Source organism: Tetrahymena thermophila (genome assembly GCF_000189635.1).
Source record: "Tetrahymena thermophila SB210 genomic scaffold scf_8254777, whole genome shotgun sequence".
NCBI classification, from domain to species: domain Eukaryota; phylum Ciliophora; class Oligohymenophorea; order Hymenostomatida; family Tetrahymenidae; genus Tetrahymena; species Tetrahymena thermophila.
Window position 1 is genome coordinate 489,193 of NW_002476535.1, and position 16,382 is coordinate 505,574.

Consider the following 16,382-nt stretch of genomic DNA (forward strand, 5'->3'; position numbering starts at 1 on the left):
AATATAATAAATACAAATTTTAATATTTTGTACAATAGATTTAAAAAGTTCATATAAAAATGTTGTGCTTTATTATATATTTTTAAGTAATTTAAAAATTAAAATTTTGCTATAAATATAAATTATCATTTAAATTTAGCTTTTTTTAATTTCATACAAATAATTTTTAATCAATTAAGGATTTTCTAAAAATTTTCTTTAATAAAAATTAGTTTAGTTATAATTTTTTATTACTACCTAAAAAATTATTTTTTTTATTTATTCAAATTTATTATTATGAAAAAAATTAAATTTTTAAAATATTTAAAAATATCATATTGTTTTTTTATAACTAAAACAATAATCATATATAGTTTAAAATATTAAATTAAAAAATTGAAAAGCTATATTTTAAGGTTTTTATAACGTGATTTGAAATATATTTAATAGTTTTTATTTTAAAAGTAATTTAATATAAAAATTTAGATAAATTTGTAATAATATTAGAATGGGATTCCAATCATAAAATTTTATTATTTTATTTTTTATTCATTAAATTTAAATATATTTAAAATATAAGTTTACTTAAAAAATAAAATATTTTATTGTTTTAATTCAGAATTTTATTAATTTTTATTCTGATACTTAAAAATAAACTCAATTCTCATTTCCATTTTAGATTTTTGGAATTAATATTAGCTGTTTTAATTCTTAACTTTTTTAGAAATCCCCAATTTATTCATAACAAGAAATTAACAAATTTAGTGAAAACTAAACTTCTTGTTTACTTACTTAAATCATTCTCTATTTCATTTGAAAGGCTTATTCTGCATAGAAAACAGCTTATTGTGTGTCCCCAAGTTTATTGTAGCATATGCAAATTCTAGTTAAAGTTTATGCCTTTTCATTAGAATCTTCTTCAAAAATATTTAGCTATTCTAACCAATATTTTATAGCTTCTCCAAAATTTCCTAATCTGTTGCTTGCTAGAGCTGAACTATTTAAAGAACTTGAAATTAATGGGTCATTTTCTAATAATAATTTTTTTCTAATCTCTAAAGCTTGCTAGTAATTTTCGAAAGACATTTAATTCTCTCCTATTTTTTAATAAAGAGCTCCAAGCATAGTTAAAGATTAAGCTGTCTCAAGGTTTTCAAGACCATATATATTTTTTCTTATGTCGAGTGCCTTTTAATTATAGATAATAGATTATTAGAAATCTCCTAATTTACTGTAGGAAATAGCTAAAGTGCTCATTGCGTTGGCAATATCTGGATGATCCTTTTGATAAAATTTTTCATAAGCACTCAGTGCTTACTGATCACATTACAAAGCTAATTCGAAATTTCCCTACTTATCGTATAATAATGCTAATTTAGAGTAAAGCTTAGCATATTCAAAGTCATCAACAATTTAAAGAATTTAATTAGATTCAATAACCTTTAATTGATAAGCAATAGCTTCATCTAATAAAGATAAACTTTCATAAGAGTAAGCTAATATTGTAAATGTTGATAAAAAATCATATTTTATTTCTTTGTATAATTTAAATTTCATTTCAAGAGTTTTAAGTCCATATAAAATAGCATTTTCATGATCATTTTGTTTTTAGTAAAATAAAGCTAAATTTTATAGAGATTCTGCAATATTCTGATGATTATTTTTATAAAATCGCTCTCTCGTTTCCAAAGCTTTTAATTCAAATTCAAGCTCTTTTTCAAAATTGTTTTATATACCATAAAGTTTTGCAATATTAACAAGTAATTAAGAAATATCAGGGTGGTCATCTGATAATAACTTAGTTTTTATTTCTAAACCTTTCAAGTTATATTCAATTGCTTTTTCAATATTACCATAACTCTGGTATTAAAATGCTAAACTAGTAATATTTACAAGTATTTCAGGGTGCTCCACTTTATAAATTCTTTCTTTCATTTCCAGAGATTTAATTTTGTTTTCTAATGACTTTTCTTTTTATTCTAAGCGTTCATAAGATGTTCCTAAAACGAACAAAGACTAAGCTAAATCTATATGGTCTCTTTTATATAATTTACATAGAATTTCATATGCTTTTAAGCCATTTTCAAGAGATTTTTCGAATTACTATGTTTAATCATAAAGTGAAGCTAAACTATTATACGATTATGCTATTTCATAGTGATCTCTTTTATAAATCCTTTATCTCATCTCTAAAGCTTAAATTCCTATCTCAATACCTTTTTAAGGCTCTTAGCGTCTACCATATGCAATAGAAACACTAATCAAAGACTAAGCAGTTTCAAGATGATCAGTATTATATAATTTTTATCTTATTTGAAGTGATTCATTAAATAAATCAAACGCTTTTTAATCTTATCCAATCCTCTCATATGTAATTCCTAAACTTCTCATTGCACTAGCAATCTCAGGTGTATTAATTTACAATAATCTTTTCCTCATTTCTAAAGACATTTCTTTATATTTCAAAGCATTTTAATCCTATCCTAATTTACCATATGAAATACCTAAATTTAATAAACAAAGCGCAAGCTCAGGACTATCTTTATCCTAATCAATTTACTATCTGATATTATATGCGCTCAAGCTATATTATAACTCTTTATCGAATTCGCCTAATTTATCATAAAATTACGAAAGGTTTGACATCCCAGAAGCAACTTGCTCGCTATTTTCAGGAAATAGAATTTATTTCATTTCAAGTGATTTTAATCCATATTATACAGATTTTTCATCTTCATCTATTTAACTGTAGAGGTATGCTAAATGAGCTAATGAGTTAGAAATTTCGACATGATTCTCTTCATACATTTACTGTTTAACTTCAAGAATTATCAATTAATATTCTATAGCTTTTTAGTATTCCTTAATCTTTTCATATAAATAAGCTAACTGATTAAGTATTCTAAGTCCTTAATCATCGTTTATTTAATTTTTATTGATATCTTTTTTAAGCTCCAAAGCTTGTAAACCGTAATTTATTGCATTTGTTTGCTCATCCATTTTTTCATACTATGTACTTATTTTTATTAGAAATTCCAAAATATTAGTTTTGTTTTCCTAGCCATTTTTAATTTTAATGTTGTGTATTTTAATGTTAGATTCTACAGCTTTTTGATAATTTTATAGCTTCTCATAAGCAAATGCTAAAATAGATAATATTTAATCGGCATCATTTGATTCTTCCTCATTTATATTTTTTAAAATGTTAAAAGCTTATTCTCCATATTAAACTATTTTTTCAAAATCTTCAAGCTTACCACAATAGGATATAACATTCTTAAGACATTAAATATTTTCTATCGAATCCACTTTTTGAATTTTTTATTTAATTTAAAGACCTGAAATGCTTTAATCTAGTGCTGATTTAATATCACCTTTCTATTCAAAAAGAAAAGATAAAAATGAAAAAGATTGAGCTAATTCAGCTAAATTTTCTGGAAAAAATGTCTAAATAATTTCTATTGATTTTTAGGAATATTCAATTGCTTAGTCGTATTACTCACTTTAAGAATATGAAAAAGCTAGAATATTTATAGCTTGAATAATTTAAATATCACTTTCTTCAAATAATCGCTTTTTCATATCAAGAGCCATCAATTAATATTATATTGCTTTTTATGTATCTTTAATTTTGCTATATATCGCACCAATGCTGCTCAAAAAATCTGCTATTAATGGAATATCTTGGTTTTTAAACAAATTTTAAGATATTTCAAGAGCTTTTAAATAGTATTAAAGAGAATTTTATATGTCTTATATTTTTTCATAAGTTTATGCAATACTACTTAGTGATTAAATTATATCAAAGTGATCTCCTTAAAATAATTATTGTCTCATTTGAAGGCAAAATAGATCATATTTTAGCGAGTTTTAATAGTCACATTATTTGTAAAATAGTAAGGCGATACTTTTCAACGATTAAGCTATTTCAGTGTGTTGGCATTTATACAACCTTTATCTCATTTCTAATGCTTTTTGACAGTAAATAAAAGCATTTTAAAAATCTTATAATTTATCATAAGATACTGACAAACTACTTAAAGATACAGCAACATCTGGGTGATCTTTGCTGAAGATTCTTTCTCTCATTTTGTAAGCCATAATGTCATATTCTAGAGCTTTTTAGTAATCTCCTAATCTTTCATAAATCATCGCTATACAGGTTAAAGATTATGCAATATCAACATCATCTTAATGAAAAGAGCAGCCAGCAAAAAAATCCAAACATTTAATTATATCTTGAGTTGTAGCATTTCTTGAGTTTAGTCGAGCCTCAACATATAAATATTTAAATAAAAATTAATCAGCCAATTTTATATCTTTTGTTTATTCTGATATCTAAATACTCTTCAAGAAAGTATCTAGATAACAAATACCCACCTACCCTGCTAAACAGTATGCATAAGCTAATTACTTTTTTGAAATTTAATCTTTAAATTTTCTTAAAAAGTAAGTAATTCTTTTCTTTTGTGTTTCAAATTCAGTAAATTTAGAGATCATATTAAAAAAATAAATATTTAACTAAATAGCTCTTTTTCTCAAACTAGCTAGCTAATCCAACATATAATATCTCACGAAATAATATAAATGCTAGTATTCTTCCTTAACTTATAAATTCTAAAAATCTCCATTTTTAATTTATTCTGCAATCTCATTTGAAATTTTTACACCAATTAAATTTAAAAAAATCAAACCTAAGCTAAATATATCTGATTTTTCATCGATTATTTAGTATTATTCTTATTTTGATTGTTCGAAAGATTTTAGTTGCTCTTAAGAAAAATATTTTTTATCTTCTTGAGATGGGTTTTTTTAAACTAAAAGCTAATTCAGCTGGGATATTTTGTAATCAGACAACTTCACTTGGCAATCACGAGTGAGAAAGATATTTGATGGTTTAAGGTTTAAGTGCTATATATCATGAATATGTAATTCAACCATTGCACAGATTAGTTAAGATATAATAAGATAAATTTATTTTGTTGATAAACTTTCCATTACTTTTTCTTCCAAAATAGAACTTAAGCTGTAAGGAAAGTAGTCCATTATTTAAATTATAAATTTGCCACACAAAAATTATTCATAAATTTTAACAATATGTTATGGTTATTAAATTTAATTTATAATCTGTTCGTTCTAAATTAATTTTTCAAAAATAAAATTATTATCATTTGAATTGACATCATTGTTAATCTAAATTATTTTTATAACAATTTATGAAGGAAATTTATTATTCTCAGCAATAAATATATAATTTTTAGTAGACTCATAATGCAATTAAAAATTTTTATAATTATTCTATTTTAAAAAATCTAGACATTCACTAAGTTACTTACTTTATAAAATAGAATTTTTTTATTATATTTATGAGAGTTTTTAGATTTTTTATTTTTAATTTTTAATTTTGCTTGATTATTTATCAATAATTTTAGTATCTAAATCTTGATTTGATTTTTTATTTTAGTTTTTCATAATTTACTTATTTTTAATGACAACATTTTCATTTTATTTTTTGGCTAACAGTTTTTAAATAACAGAATCTCTTTTTTTCTTTAACTTTTTTATAGCTTATTTTATTAAAATAAATTTATTATAAAAGTCATTGCTATATTAAGCAGAGCTACTTAATTTGTCTTCAGGACCGATACTTATGTTTATTTTCATATTAACTAATTTGGTTTAAGTATGTATATATGTGGGTCTATTTTTATTTTTAAAATTGAAGAGTGAAATTAGATAGGGTAAAATTTATGTTTAAGCTTATTTTAATTGTTATTAGTATCAATTTTAAAAATATTTCTAATATTTTAATCTGTTTATTAACAAATTTTTTGCTGGAATTATTTTTTTTTCTTTTTTTTGGTTTTTATGATATAAAAAAATCATAATTTTTATAAGAATTAAAAGAATAAATATTAAAATGAAAGTATTTATTTTTTTTAACTCTTTAAATGATTAAAATACTTTTTAATTTATGATTTAGTCATTGTTATAAAAATTTATAAATAAATTTACTAAAAATTTTAAGCAAATAAATCACGATCTTTTAATAAATAAAATGCTTAGTTTGAGTAAAAATTAAAAGTAATAGAAAATTTTTCTTAGACGAAATTATTATTTTGCATAAGATACACATACTTAATCAAAATTATATTTAATTTCTTTAAATTTACCAAGTAATTTTAGTAATCAAAAATTTAGTATTCTCTTAAATTTATCTTGGTTATATAAAATTTAGTATGAATTTGTTCTATGCTCAAAGAAATTTATAAATAAACAAACCTTAATTGATATTCAAAAAACGATATTAATAATATATATATGTATGTATGCATGTATAATTATGTTTACTGATTAATAATTCTTACAAGATGGTTTAATTTTAATTATTCAATTAAATTATTGGAATTTATATTAAGTTATAAGGTTAATTAAATGATCATTTCATTCAATTTATTAGAAATAATTTATAACTAAAAAATAGCAGCCTTCAAATAAAAAAATGGTTTTTTAAGCAAAATATTTATAAATTTTTAATTATTTTTATGAGCTTTTAGATTTTTTTTATGTAATTTTTTTTTATACTGAGATGAATAATGAAATAAAGTAGAAGATTAAATAACACGAGGCTTTCTGTGAGGTTATTATTTTATAAAAAATAATGATTTTCAAAAGTGTTAAATTTTTATGAAAAATAGAGAAAATTTATGTCATTAAAATAGGATTATTTTTTACTATTATTAATATTATCATGATTTTAATTACTATTAATAATAAGGAAATCAATACATTTCTTATTCTACTAAGAGTGAAATAAGAGAGGGAAGAGTTAGATGATAATTAAATATGCTTATGATTGAAAAGGGCAAGCTTATAAAAAACAAAAAGTTAATTTATTGCTATTTCATTAGCAACAATCTTATTAATTACCAGAGAAGGGGAGGTAAATGAGAGGTAATTATTAATTATTAAAATAAATTAAAATTTCAATAGAAATAATCAATCAGAAATAATTAAAAGAAGTAAAACAAAAAAGCAAGCTCGCAAACAAATAAAAAACAAAAAAAAAAGCAGCAAAAAAACAAGAAAGAAATAATTAAACAAAGAAAGTAAGAAAAAAAAGCGTCAAAATAAATTTAGTGTGATTAAATCTTCTTCTTAGCCATCGTAATTTTTTATAATAATCAATACTTTGTTTGTAATTAATTCAAAAGAAAACATTAAAAATATTAAATTAATCAATCAAATTACTTTAAAATCTTTGCTAAATTATTAATAAACAAATTAAACATAAATAGAAATCAATTATAAGTATTGAGCGAAACCTGTAACATAAAATGAGTTAAACTAATTTCGTTAGTATTAGCGGGACAGGATTAAATCCGATGAGCCCTCCTACCATAAAATAATAGGTAAAGGATTTTGATGCAAAATTCTCACTGGTAAAGTTATTAATTTATTTATAATAGAGTTAGGTAGATTAATTTGCAAAAACGATAAAAGGGGGAATTAAAACCTTAAGTTAACTTTTTTAGCTAAATTATTTTATTAATAAACAACTAGCAGTAGAGTTAAAGCGAAGATATTGAAGAGTTGAAGAAGCAGTTATAAAGTCTTCAGCTTGAAGTTAAGATAAAGAATGATCAGATCAAAAATTAGGACAGAAATTAGCTGGAATTGACTCAGTAGAATTAGAAACTCTACCAACACACTAAAGAGCTATAGTAAATGCTTTACTACAAGCAATAATAAATTGATAAATACAAGGTAAATCCACATTTATTTGGTTGAAATTTCATCAAATTAAAAAAAATAACCCTGAAATCATCGATTGATCAAAGCACTATGGTCCTCTAATTTGTTCTAAGTTAGCTTTTCTTACTATAAAATTAAAAATATAGTAAAAATAAGTCTATTTTTCATAAGAAAACTGAAATCAACTCAAAAAGAATAGCAATATTGAGCATCATTTGAGAAGTTATTCATAAAAATAAAATTTAATCTTTGAAAATATCAAAACGAATATTTTTTTAATACATGTTTATCCAACATGATACTTTAATTGCTTTAAAAGACTTTAGTCTTTTATAATTACTTCATATTTTTAGAGAGCTGCTCAATTTGTAACTAACGCAATAGAATTAAAGGAAATATAAAAATAATAAAGACATAGAATGACATCTTGATAAATAAGTGCTTTCATAATAGTTATTTTATTGAGAATAGAAAAGCAGCAGAATTAATTATGAAAGTTATAGATAAAAATATTACTTTTAAAGTTCGTATTACAATATATTTATCTATTAAATAATTTTAACAGTGCTAATTAGAGTTAGATAGAATAAGGGGAGTTTTCTATTCTAAATAAAAGAAAAGACTTTTTTAATTTAGAATATTATTTTTATTTATATTGATTACATTCCTTATTATCTATTTTATATTTCATAAAATTATAATAAAAAAACAAGACTCAGAATGGGATTTACAAAACAAATGTTGGATGCTTGGAAAAGACTTTATAAATTTTGTGTGAAGATATCTCCAAACAAGAAGGAAAGAAAAAAATTCTACTTGATTTGAATTAAATGAAATCTGAGCTGATTGAGTTGAGGGAAGCTCTCATGCGCGCTGAAGAAGCAAATAATTACACTTCTCCCTCTCTAACTAACTTAGATATTAAGATCCAAGAAAGCATTTAGGATTACTAGAATTCAATTTCTCCTATTAGATCTAATAAGGCCCTACAAAACAATTCAAATTAATAAATGGGCTCATAACAATAATAGTAGTTCATTCAATAATTGCAAAATTAATAGTAGACTAGTCTCCAAGTATTACCTGATATTAATGGAAACTTTACTAATAGTGCCAATCAAGTAACCAGTACTAATAATATGAATGGTCTTAATGGTCTTAGCAGCAATAACATTGGCAATAATTAAAATAATAACAATAGTAATACTTTGAATCCTAATAATAAAGATCAAAGAAAATATTATTAAATTCATTAATAAAATTCAACGAATAAATTCGAATATGAAGTAATGCCAGTAGGAAGCTAATAGTAAATCCCTGTGTCTCAGATGTAAATAGAAAGTGTAGATAATTTGGAAGAAAGAAAAGAAAATTCTGTTCATGCTAGTCCTAGCACATCAGAATAAACTGATGACAAGGATAATTCCTAGAAGCTTGTAAATATTATTTTAATGTTTATTATTTTATTTATTGAGGAAATATTTACTCAATTAAAAAAGTATTATTTAAAGAATTAATTAAGAATAATTTATTTTTGGAGAAAAAAATATTAAAAATATATTGTTTTGATTATAAACAAAAGATCTAAAAAATCCTAAGCGATGGAGATCCAGATTATTCGAAAAATTTCATTCTTCTCAAATGGTTATCTGATACAAGCTCAGAATTCAATAAGATCAAAATGGTTTATTATAACAACTATCGTGGAGTTCATGCAAGACAAAAAATAAAGGTAATTTGAAAAAAATAATATTTTGATAGTTAATTAACACAACATTATTAAGTAAATATCAAATAATCTTAATACTTTACTAAAAATATTCCATTAAATATTAAATGATAATAAACCAGTAAAATAATTCCAAAATAAAAATTGAATTTTTTTATCAAATAACTTTTAATAATTTTTTATAAATTAATAAACATTTATCAATATTTTTTATTTTTTCCAAAAAATTAATTCTCAATACTTTTTATTTCGATTTATTAAAACAATAAAATTAAAGTTAATGGAATGATATTATATTCGCTCATTTATTCAGATTATTTATTGATTTTAAGACACACAAACAAAACATTGATTTATGAGTTTTGTCTTTGTGAAATAACTAACTTCTTTTTTTTCAATATAAAAAGAAAGGAGAGTGTATTTTGTTTATACCTGTTGATAATATGATTACACTTGAGCTTTCTAAAGAGCTGCCTATTTGCTAATTAATAGAGTCTAAAAACATTCGCTTGCTTTCACCAAAGCACACATTCTTATCAATTTATATCATCATTGAAAAGAAGAACCATAAATCATTTTGGAAACCATTCTTAGATATTCTTCCAGTTGAGTATACTACATTCCCTATATTGTACACAGATGAAGAGCTCTTTTGGCTTAAAGGTTCTCCATTTCTAAATTAAGTTAAAGAGAGGAGGGAATGTATCACTTAAGATTACCAAGCTATTGTCTCAAAAATACCAGAATTCGCTAAGCTTTGCACTTTAGATGAATTTGCTTGGGCAAGAATGATGGCAGCTTCCAGAATTTATGGTTTGTTTATAAACAAAAAAAGAACTGATGCATTTGTTCCCTTAGCAGGTAAATAGAATATTTGAAATGGTCTTAAGATTTTACAATTTTTATTTATTATTGAAATTAAAGATATGTTTAACCATCGTCGTCCTGCATATACTAATTGGGGCTTTTGTGAAGATAAAGGAGGATTTATGTTGAAAGCTTCTGAAGATATTCGTAGAGGTGACTAAATATATTATTCATGTGGGCGTAAGTGCAACTCAAGATTCTTACTCAACTATGGCTTTGTTGTTAAGAATAATGAGGCAAATGAAATCTAAGTAAATTACTTATTTTTTAATTATGCATTAAAAAGGAATATTTTATATAAAAGCTAAGAGTTGATTTTGATAAAAAAGACGAAACTTTACCCATAAAATTATAAATGATTGGAAAGAGAAAACCTGAATCACTCATTTTCAGGATTCATATTAATTATGAAGAAAAAAGTGTTTTAGAATTCTTCGGTTTTCTGCGTTTTGTTCTGATTCGTGATTATATCGTTCTTGAAAAGTTCCATGAAATGTCAGAAGGAAAAGAGTTTGATCCTCTGAGAACTCCTCCTTTCAGTATAGAAAATGAGAAGTAAATGTGGACAGAAATTCATAAGATATGTGCAGAAATAATGATTTAGTATCCTACTACATTAGATGTAATTAAAACAATTTTGTTAAAAAATTCATTTTTTTTAACTTTATTTATTGTAAATTTAAAAAGGAGGATAAGAAAATTTTAGAAACTTCAAAATTAACTATTAATTAAAAGAACTGTGTCATCCTAAGAATGGGAGAAAAAGAAGTAATTAATTAATTTTAATATGATTAAACAAAATAAATATTTTATTCTTTTAAATTTTAAAGATTTTAATGTATTACATTACTATGGCTGATAGAATGAAGAAGCTCCTAACAATGACAAAAACAGTAAATATTTCGTTACTGAATGAATAGCTTTATTTATAATTTTATTTTTTTAACTAAAAAGGAAGTGAAAAAGCATATCTTATAGAATTAAGAGTACACTAAATACTCAAGTTACGTCAATGGTATTGTTCTTTCTCTTTTAACAAAGAGGGAAACTTACGATGAAGAGTGAGTTTATATAAAAAATAAGCTTGGATAGCTTAGTCATTTCAAATATAACATAAAAAACTTTCTATAAAATTACAACTCAATAAAATAAATATATTTATACCCCATAAAAACTAAATTGTTGGTTTTAAGAAAATTATTAACGAATTAAATAAAAGTTGTGCATTTGAAATTAAATTAATTGCTTGCTGATGAAAAAGGTCAAGAAATTTAGTTACTTAATTTTATCCTAAACAAAAATATACATACATACAAATGACAACATGCTTTAATTATATCTAACTCTATCAAAAAAAAGTAGAATTAAGATTTATAAAAAGCCACGCTAATCAAATACTTTATTAACTATAAAATAAATAACAGCAGTCTTTCTAAAAATGAACTCTTTTATAAAATATTAAACTAGAAAAAGTTTAATCAAATAAATGTTATTTGAAGTAACAACTAAAAAAATATTAGTAAACAAATATATCTATCCTTCTTTGAATCTTATTCCACTCACCATTGATTATATTATATTTAACTATCTATATCTATTAATTCTATAATATATATATCTATCTATATTTACCTACCTACTTTTATGTCTTATATTTATTATATTGAGATATTTCTGTACAAATATTATATTATTATCTACAAATTTTTTTTTTTGTTTGTTTGTTTAAAAAGTATTAATTGCAAAAATATTTGAACACTGGTCAACTTTAGATAAAAATAATACCATACCTAAAAAAATACTCTTATTTGATATTAATTTTTTAAAATAAAATTTTGAAATGTTTTTAAATGAAAATATAATTAATTTTCATTTATTTAAGTATTTATTTTTATTTATGAAAATAGGCTTGAATGTTTTAAATTATTAATTAGAGCCTAAAAATTTCTAAAAAATATTTGGTTATATTCCTTCAAAGGATAAATTTCAGTTTAAATTCATGACAAAGGTTAATCTAAATAGTTATATAGGATAACATTAATAAATTGATTACTGTTAACTAGAGGACTAAGTTAAATATACATATTTAGCTTGAAATATAAAGTTTGTTTATGCAATTTAAAAAAAATAAATTTTTGAATAAATGCAATAATAATTTTATTGAGTGCAAAAATAAAATTTAAGCTTTTATTTTTGAATAAAAATGACTTTAAAAATTATATGATTCAACGCATGTTATAAATTGATTAAGATTAATTAGTAAATTAATTTTATGATGATATCTATTTTAAGCTCTTAAGCTTTTCTCTAAGCTCATTAATCAAATCAACAATATGAGGACTTGTAATTTAGTAACTCATACTATCAAGTAAATCATCTTTCTCTTTTTAATAGGCTTATCTAATAATTCTTTCATATTGATGTTCTCTTGATTCTTAGTCTCTTATTTTTAATGCTATCCTAAAAGCAACTTGCTCTAAATTATTTTTTAGGAGTTGGTCAATTATAATTGAATAGGGAATAACTTCAGTTTTTCTATTTATTTCATCTACTTTTCTTTCTATTTCCTATTCTTTAGGTACAGGCTCATTGATGAGAAGTTTTAATTAGTTTACACTAACAGCTTTCGGATGCATTTTTATTTCACTTTGAAGTTTTTCTCTAGCTATGTCCTAGTTTTTAGCTAGGAGTTGCTTTAGTTGTTGGTAGATACTTATTTTGATATTTTTTTCATCCAAACTATTAAGATAATTCACAAATTTAATTTAATCATCGATAGCTAATGTATAAAATTTATCACTTAAATCTTTTTAGAATTCTATTTTAACTTGTTTAATTAATTCTGATTTTTTATTGATGTCATTTTATTTAATAGCAAATTCAAGGAGAGAGAACCCTGCCTTTATAAATTATTTCTACTTTAACAAAAACTTATAGAGTAAGACGTATTGTTGTTATAATTTTTATGTATCAAGCTAAGTTTTTAAAAATATTTAGAAATGAGCACTTAAAATTTCTTCCTTAGAAAAGTAATCGAAGCTCTTTTCGCCTAACTTATCCCAAATAGTTTTAATGACTAAGTATATAAGATTCGAGTCTTTACTTTGTAAAGCTTCAACAAGGGCCTTGTAAAAATATTCTTCATTTGAGTTTGGCTTTAATTTTAAAAAACAAAATAAAAAATTAAATAAATAAAATTAATTTTTTTACTTGAGTCTTTGCCATACAAAGGAGGACTGGTATTCTTTTCTGAATACTAGGTTCAAAATTGAGTAATTCAAGGACTATTTTAGATTTTCCTACTTAAAGAGCTTTGTGTATAATATCGCTGAATGGGATATCTGTTTAATCTTTAAATTAATTTTTTATATCGTTTATGATCTTCGAATCATCTTCGTTTTTTTCTATTTTACAACATGCCCAATGTATGTAAATTTCTTTTTTTATATCTAATCTAAGAAATTTGGATATCTCAATAGCAATATAGTGGTAATTGTATCTCAATAAAATTTTCAAAAATACTTCACTTGTTTCATAAAGATATTCCATTTACTTGTAAGTAATCGATCTTTTGTACTTTTGATACTAATTTAACTAATATGCCACTCTCAGTAATTTGCACACTTTTGTTAATTAATTCTCGCCATCTTCATCTTCATTATCAACATTATTTACTTTATTACCCAACAAGAACCCTTATAATAAAATTCTTCCATGAGAAGCTGCCTTCAAAAGTTTTTACTATCTATATATATTGAATTCGTATTACCCTGCAATAATACAATCATTTACAGCCTTCTCTAAATCTACCTAGTTATTTAATATATCATCTTATGAATTTACTTAAGTTTAATCATAGTTCTAGTTTTCAACATTAATCTACGATTTTTGATACAGTTAATATGCCTATTTAAATAAAATTATAAAATTTTAACTAATTTTTTTAATATTAATTTCAATAAAAAAAGAAACTTATTTTGAAGTTTAAACTTCCATTCATCCTTAAAAATAAATAAAATCATATAATTTGATCTTAATATTTAATCGTTAATGAATATTACTGGAGAATAAGACCCAGTAGTATCAAAAATATTAAGGTATTCTTAAGGAGTGTTTCTAAGCATGTAAATTCTATTTTCTGCTAGAATTTTTACCCCATCTAATTCCTAAACACATACAAAAGAAGGAATTTTAGATTCAAAATCATTGTTAAATTCAACTTTTGTTGAAGTTTCACTGCCAACTAAAAATAATGCATTTCTTATTTATATAACAACTGCCTTATTTTCTATCCAGTACATATTAATGTTCACCCTTGGAGTATTGTAAAGCTTTTATCTTTAAGAGTTGCTCATTTAATTACCTGAAAGCGGTGTTTAAGGATTAGTAATATTTGATTTATTATAATATTGGATTTAACTTTTAACTTTTTCTACTTCCTCTTAATAGTATATTCCTAAATCGCTAACAACAATTTGCTTATAATCATCTTCGCAGATTAAATGAACAATCCACGTTTCTTTATTTTAAGAAAATTCCTAAGTTAAATATGCTGTATGCAAACCTTTACAGTCTGAAGCTATTGCTTTTATATTTTTTAAGTTAATGACAGTGTCTTAATCAAGCCCAAGATGCTTTTCTTAACCATTATATAATTTAATTGGGTCTTTAAAACTTTCCGAAATGCACAAAACTCCACCTCCATTTCCAGCAGAATTAGCAACATATAAATTGAATTTAACATCATTCTCATCAAAAGAATCACCTTAAGGAATTAAATTCCAGCATGAAATTTCACTGCTAATACCAGGATTTCCAAAATCAATTAATTTTCCCTCAACTAGATTATTCATAATGTAAAATCTATTACTTTTAGTGAAAAATCCCAATCCATTCTTTAAAATCTTTGTGAAAAATTAAAATAGAGTTAAAATCTTATGTTTAAATTTATGAATTTACTTTGGCTTCTACAATTAAATCTTCATCTGGTTTGTTAAATCTTTTTTCTTCAATTCTTTTGCTTTCATATTAATCGAATTCAAATGGATTAATAAGATAATAAAATCCATTTTCTAAAACAACTACTAGAAGTTCTTCGTATATAAAATCAAATCCTACTATTCTCTAATTATAAGGGAACTTAATTTTATTTAAGATAAGTCCTTCATTTGAATAAAACCAGATATCTTCTTTAAACATGTCATTATTTTCAAAAAACTAAGTCTAAACAATATCTCTACAAATTGCTATAGGCCCACCAAATCTTGCTATGGCAACCTTCTTTTACTAAAGATCAAATTTCAATCTTTATACTAAATCGCAGTATATACTAAATTCATACTTTTCATCATCTAAGCTCTTAAATTCTTGTAAAATTAATGAATCTTCCATCCCTAAATGTAAGCTATAATAAAAATTTGATTCAATTAAAGTATTTTTTGAGTATTTTTTATGCAATTAACAACAATAAAAAAATTTATAGAACTTTTTAGTATGGAATTTCACAATATAATAAAATCCCTAGTACTGAATTTTAAAAATTAATAGATTTTAAAGCTTATATAGATTTAATATATTTCAAAGATTATCCAGATTTAATCTATTTTAATTCTAATATTGATTAAATATATTTTAAATTTTATCTTGATTAAATCTATTTTAAAGTAATCCTTTATTTATATTTATTTTTTTTTTAAAAAAAAAGCTTACTCAATATATTTAATTTATTATTTATATTTGAACTCTTTAATATACTTATATTAATTAATTCTACACTTTTAACTAATAATTGGAATTTAAATATTTTTATTTTAAATTTAAAATATTTTATTTGTTCAATAGATAGATGTAAATATTTTAAAGAAAATCTAATATGTTAATTTACTGGCTCAATTATTATAAAAAAAAGCAAAATTTCAAATTATAAATAAATATACAAAATGACTTAAAAGATTAAACTAAAATAAGAAGAATATTTTAATAATTCAGCAATAACTTTAATTGAAAGAATTATATTTTCTATTTTTATTTTTACTTTAAATATATCTAATAT

At 22.7% G+C, this 16,382-nt stretch overlaps 3 protein-coding genes across 3 annotated transcripts; 1 reads left to right on the forward strand and 2 right to left on the reverse strand. All coding sequences in view use genetic code 6, as the record gives it.

Annotated features, from left to right (window-relative positions):
• Positions 1 to 636: 636 nt before the first annotated feature.
• On the reverse strand, positions 637 to 5,643 carry TTHERM_00370890 (tetratricopeptide repeat protein; the record flags this gene model as incomplete). Its single annotated transcript, XM_001009519.2, has 1 exon — positions 637 to 5,643. The coding sequence occupies one exon, from the start codon at positions 5,641 to 5,643 to the stop codon at positions 637 to 639; it is 5,007 nt and encodes a 1,668-aa protein (XP_001009519.2).
• A 1,673-nt stretch (positions 5,644 to 7,316) lies between these two features.
• TTHERM_00370880 (SET domain protein) lies at positions 7,317 to 11,395 on the forward strand (the record flags this gene model as incomplete). Its single annotated transcript, XM_001009518.3, has 10 exons — positions 7,317 to 7,421; positions 7,543 to 7,746; positions 8,448 to 9,170; positions 9,317 to 9,466; positions 9,871 to 10,324; positions 10,388 to 10,581; positions 10,635 to 10,952; positions 11,018 to 11,098; positions 11,161 to 11,223; positions 11,285 to 11,395. The coding sequence occupies 10 exons, from the start codon at positions 7,317 to 7,319 to the stop codon at positions 11,393 to 11,395; spliced, it is 2,403 nt and encodes an 800-aa protein (XP_001009518.3).
• A 1,160-nt stretch (positions 11,396 to 12,555) lies between these two features.
• Positions 12,556 to 15,721, reverse strand: TTHERM_00370870 (vps16, amine-terminal region protein; the record flags this gene model as incomplete). Its single annotated transcript, XM_001009517.2, has 4 exons — positions 12,556 to 13,485; positions 13,541 to 14,236; positions 14,392 to 15,234; positions 15,290 to 15,721. The coding sequence occupies 4 exons, from the start codon at positions 15,719 to 15,721 to the stop codon at positions 12,556 to 12,558; spliced, it is 2,901 nt and encodes a 966-aa protein (XP_001009517.2).
• Between the last annotated feature and the right edge of the window lie 661 nt (positions 15,722 to 16,382).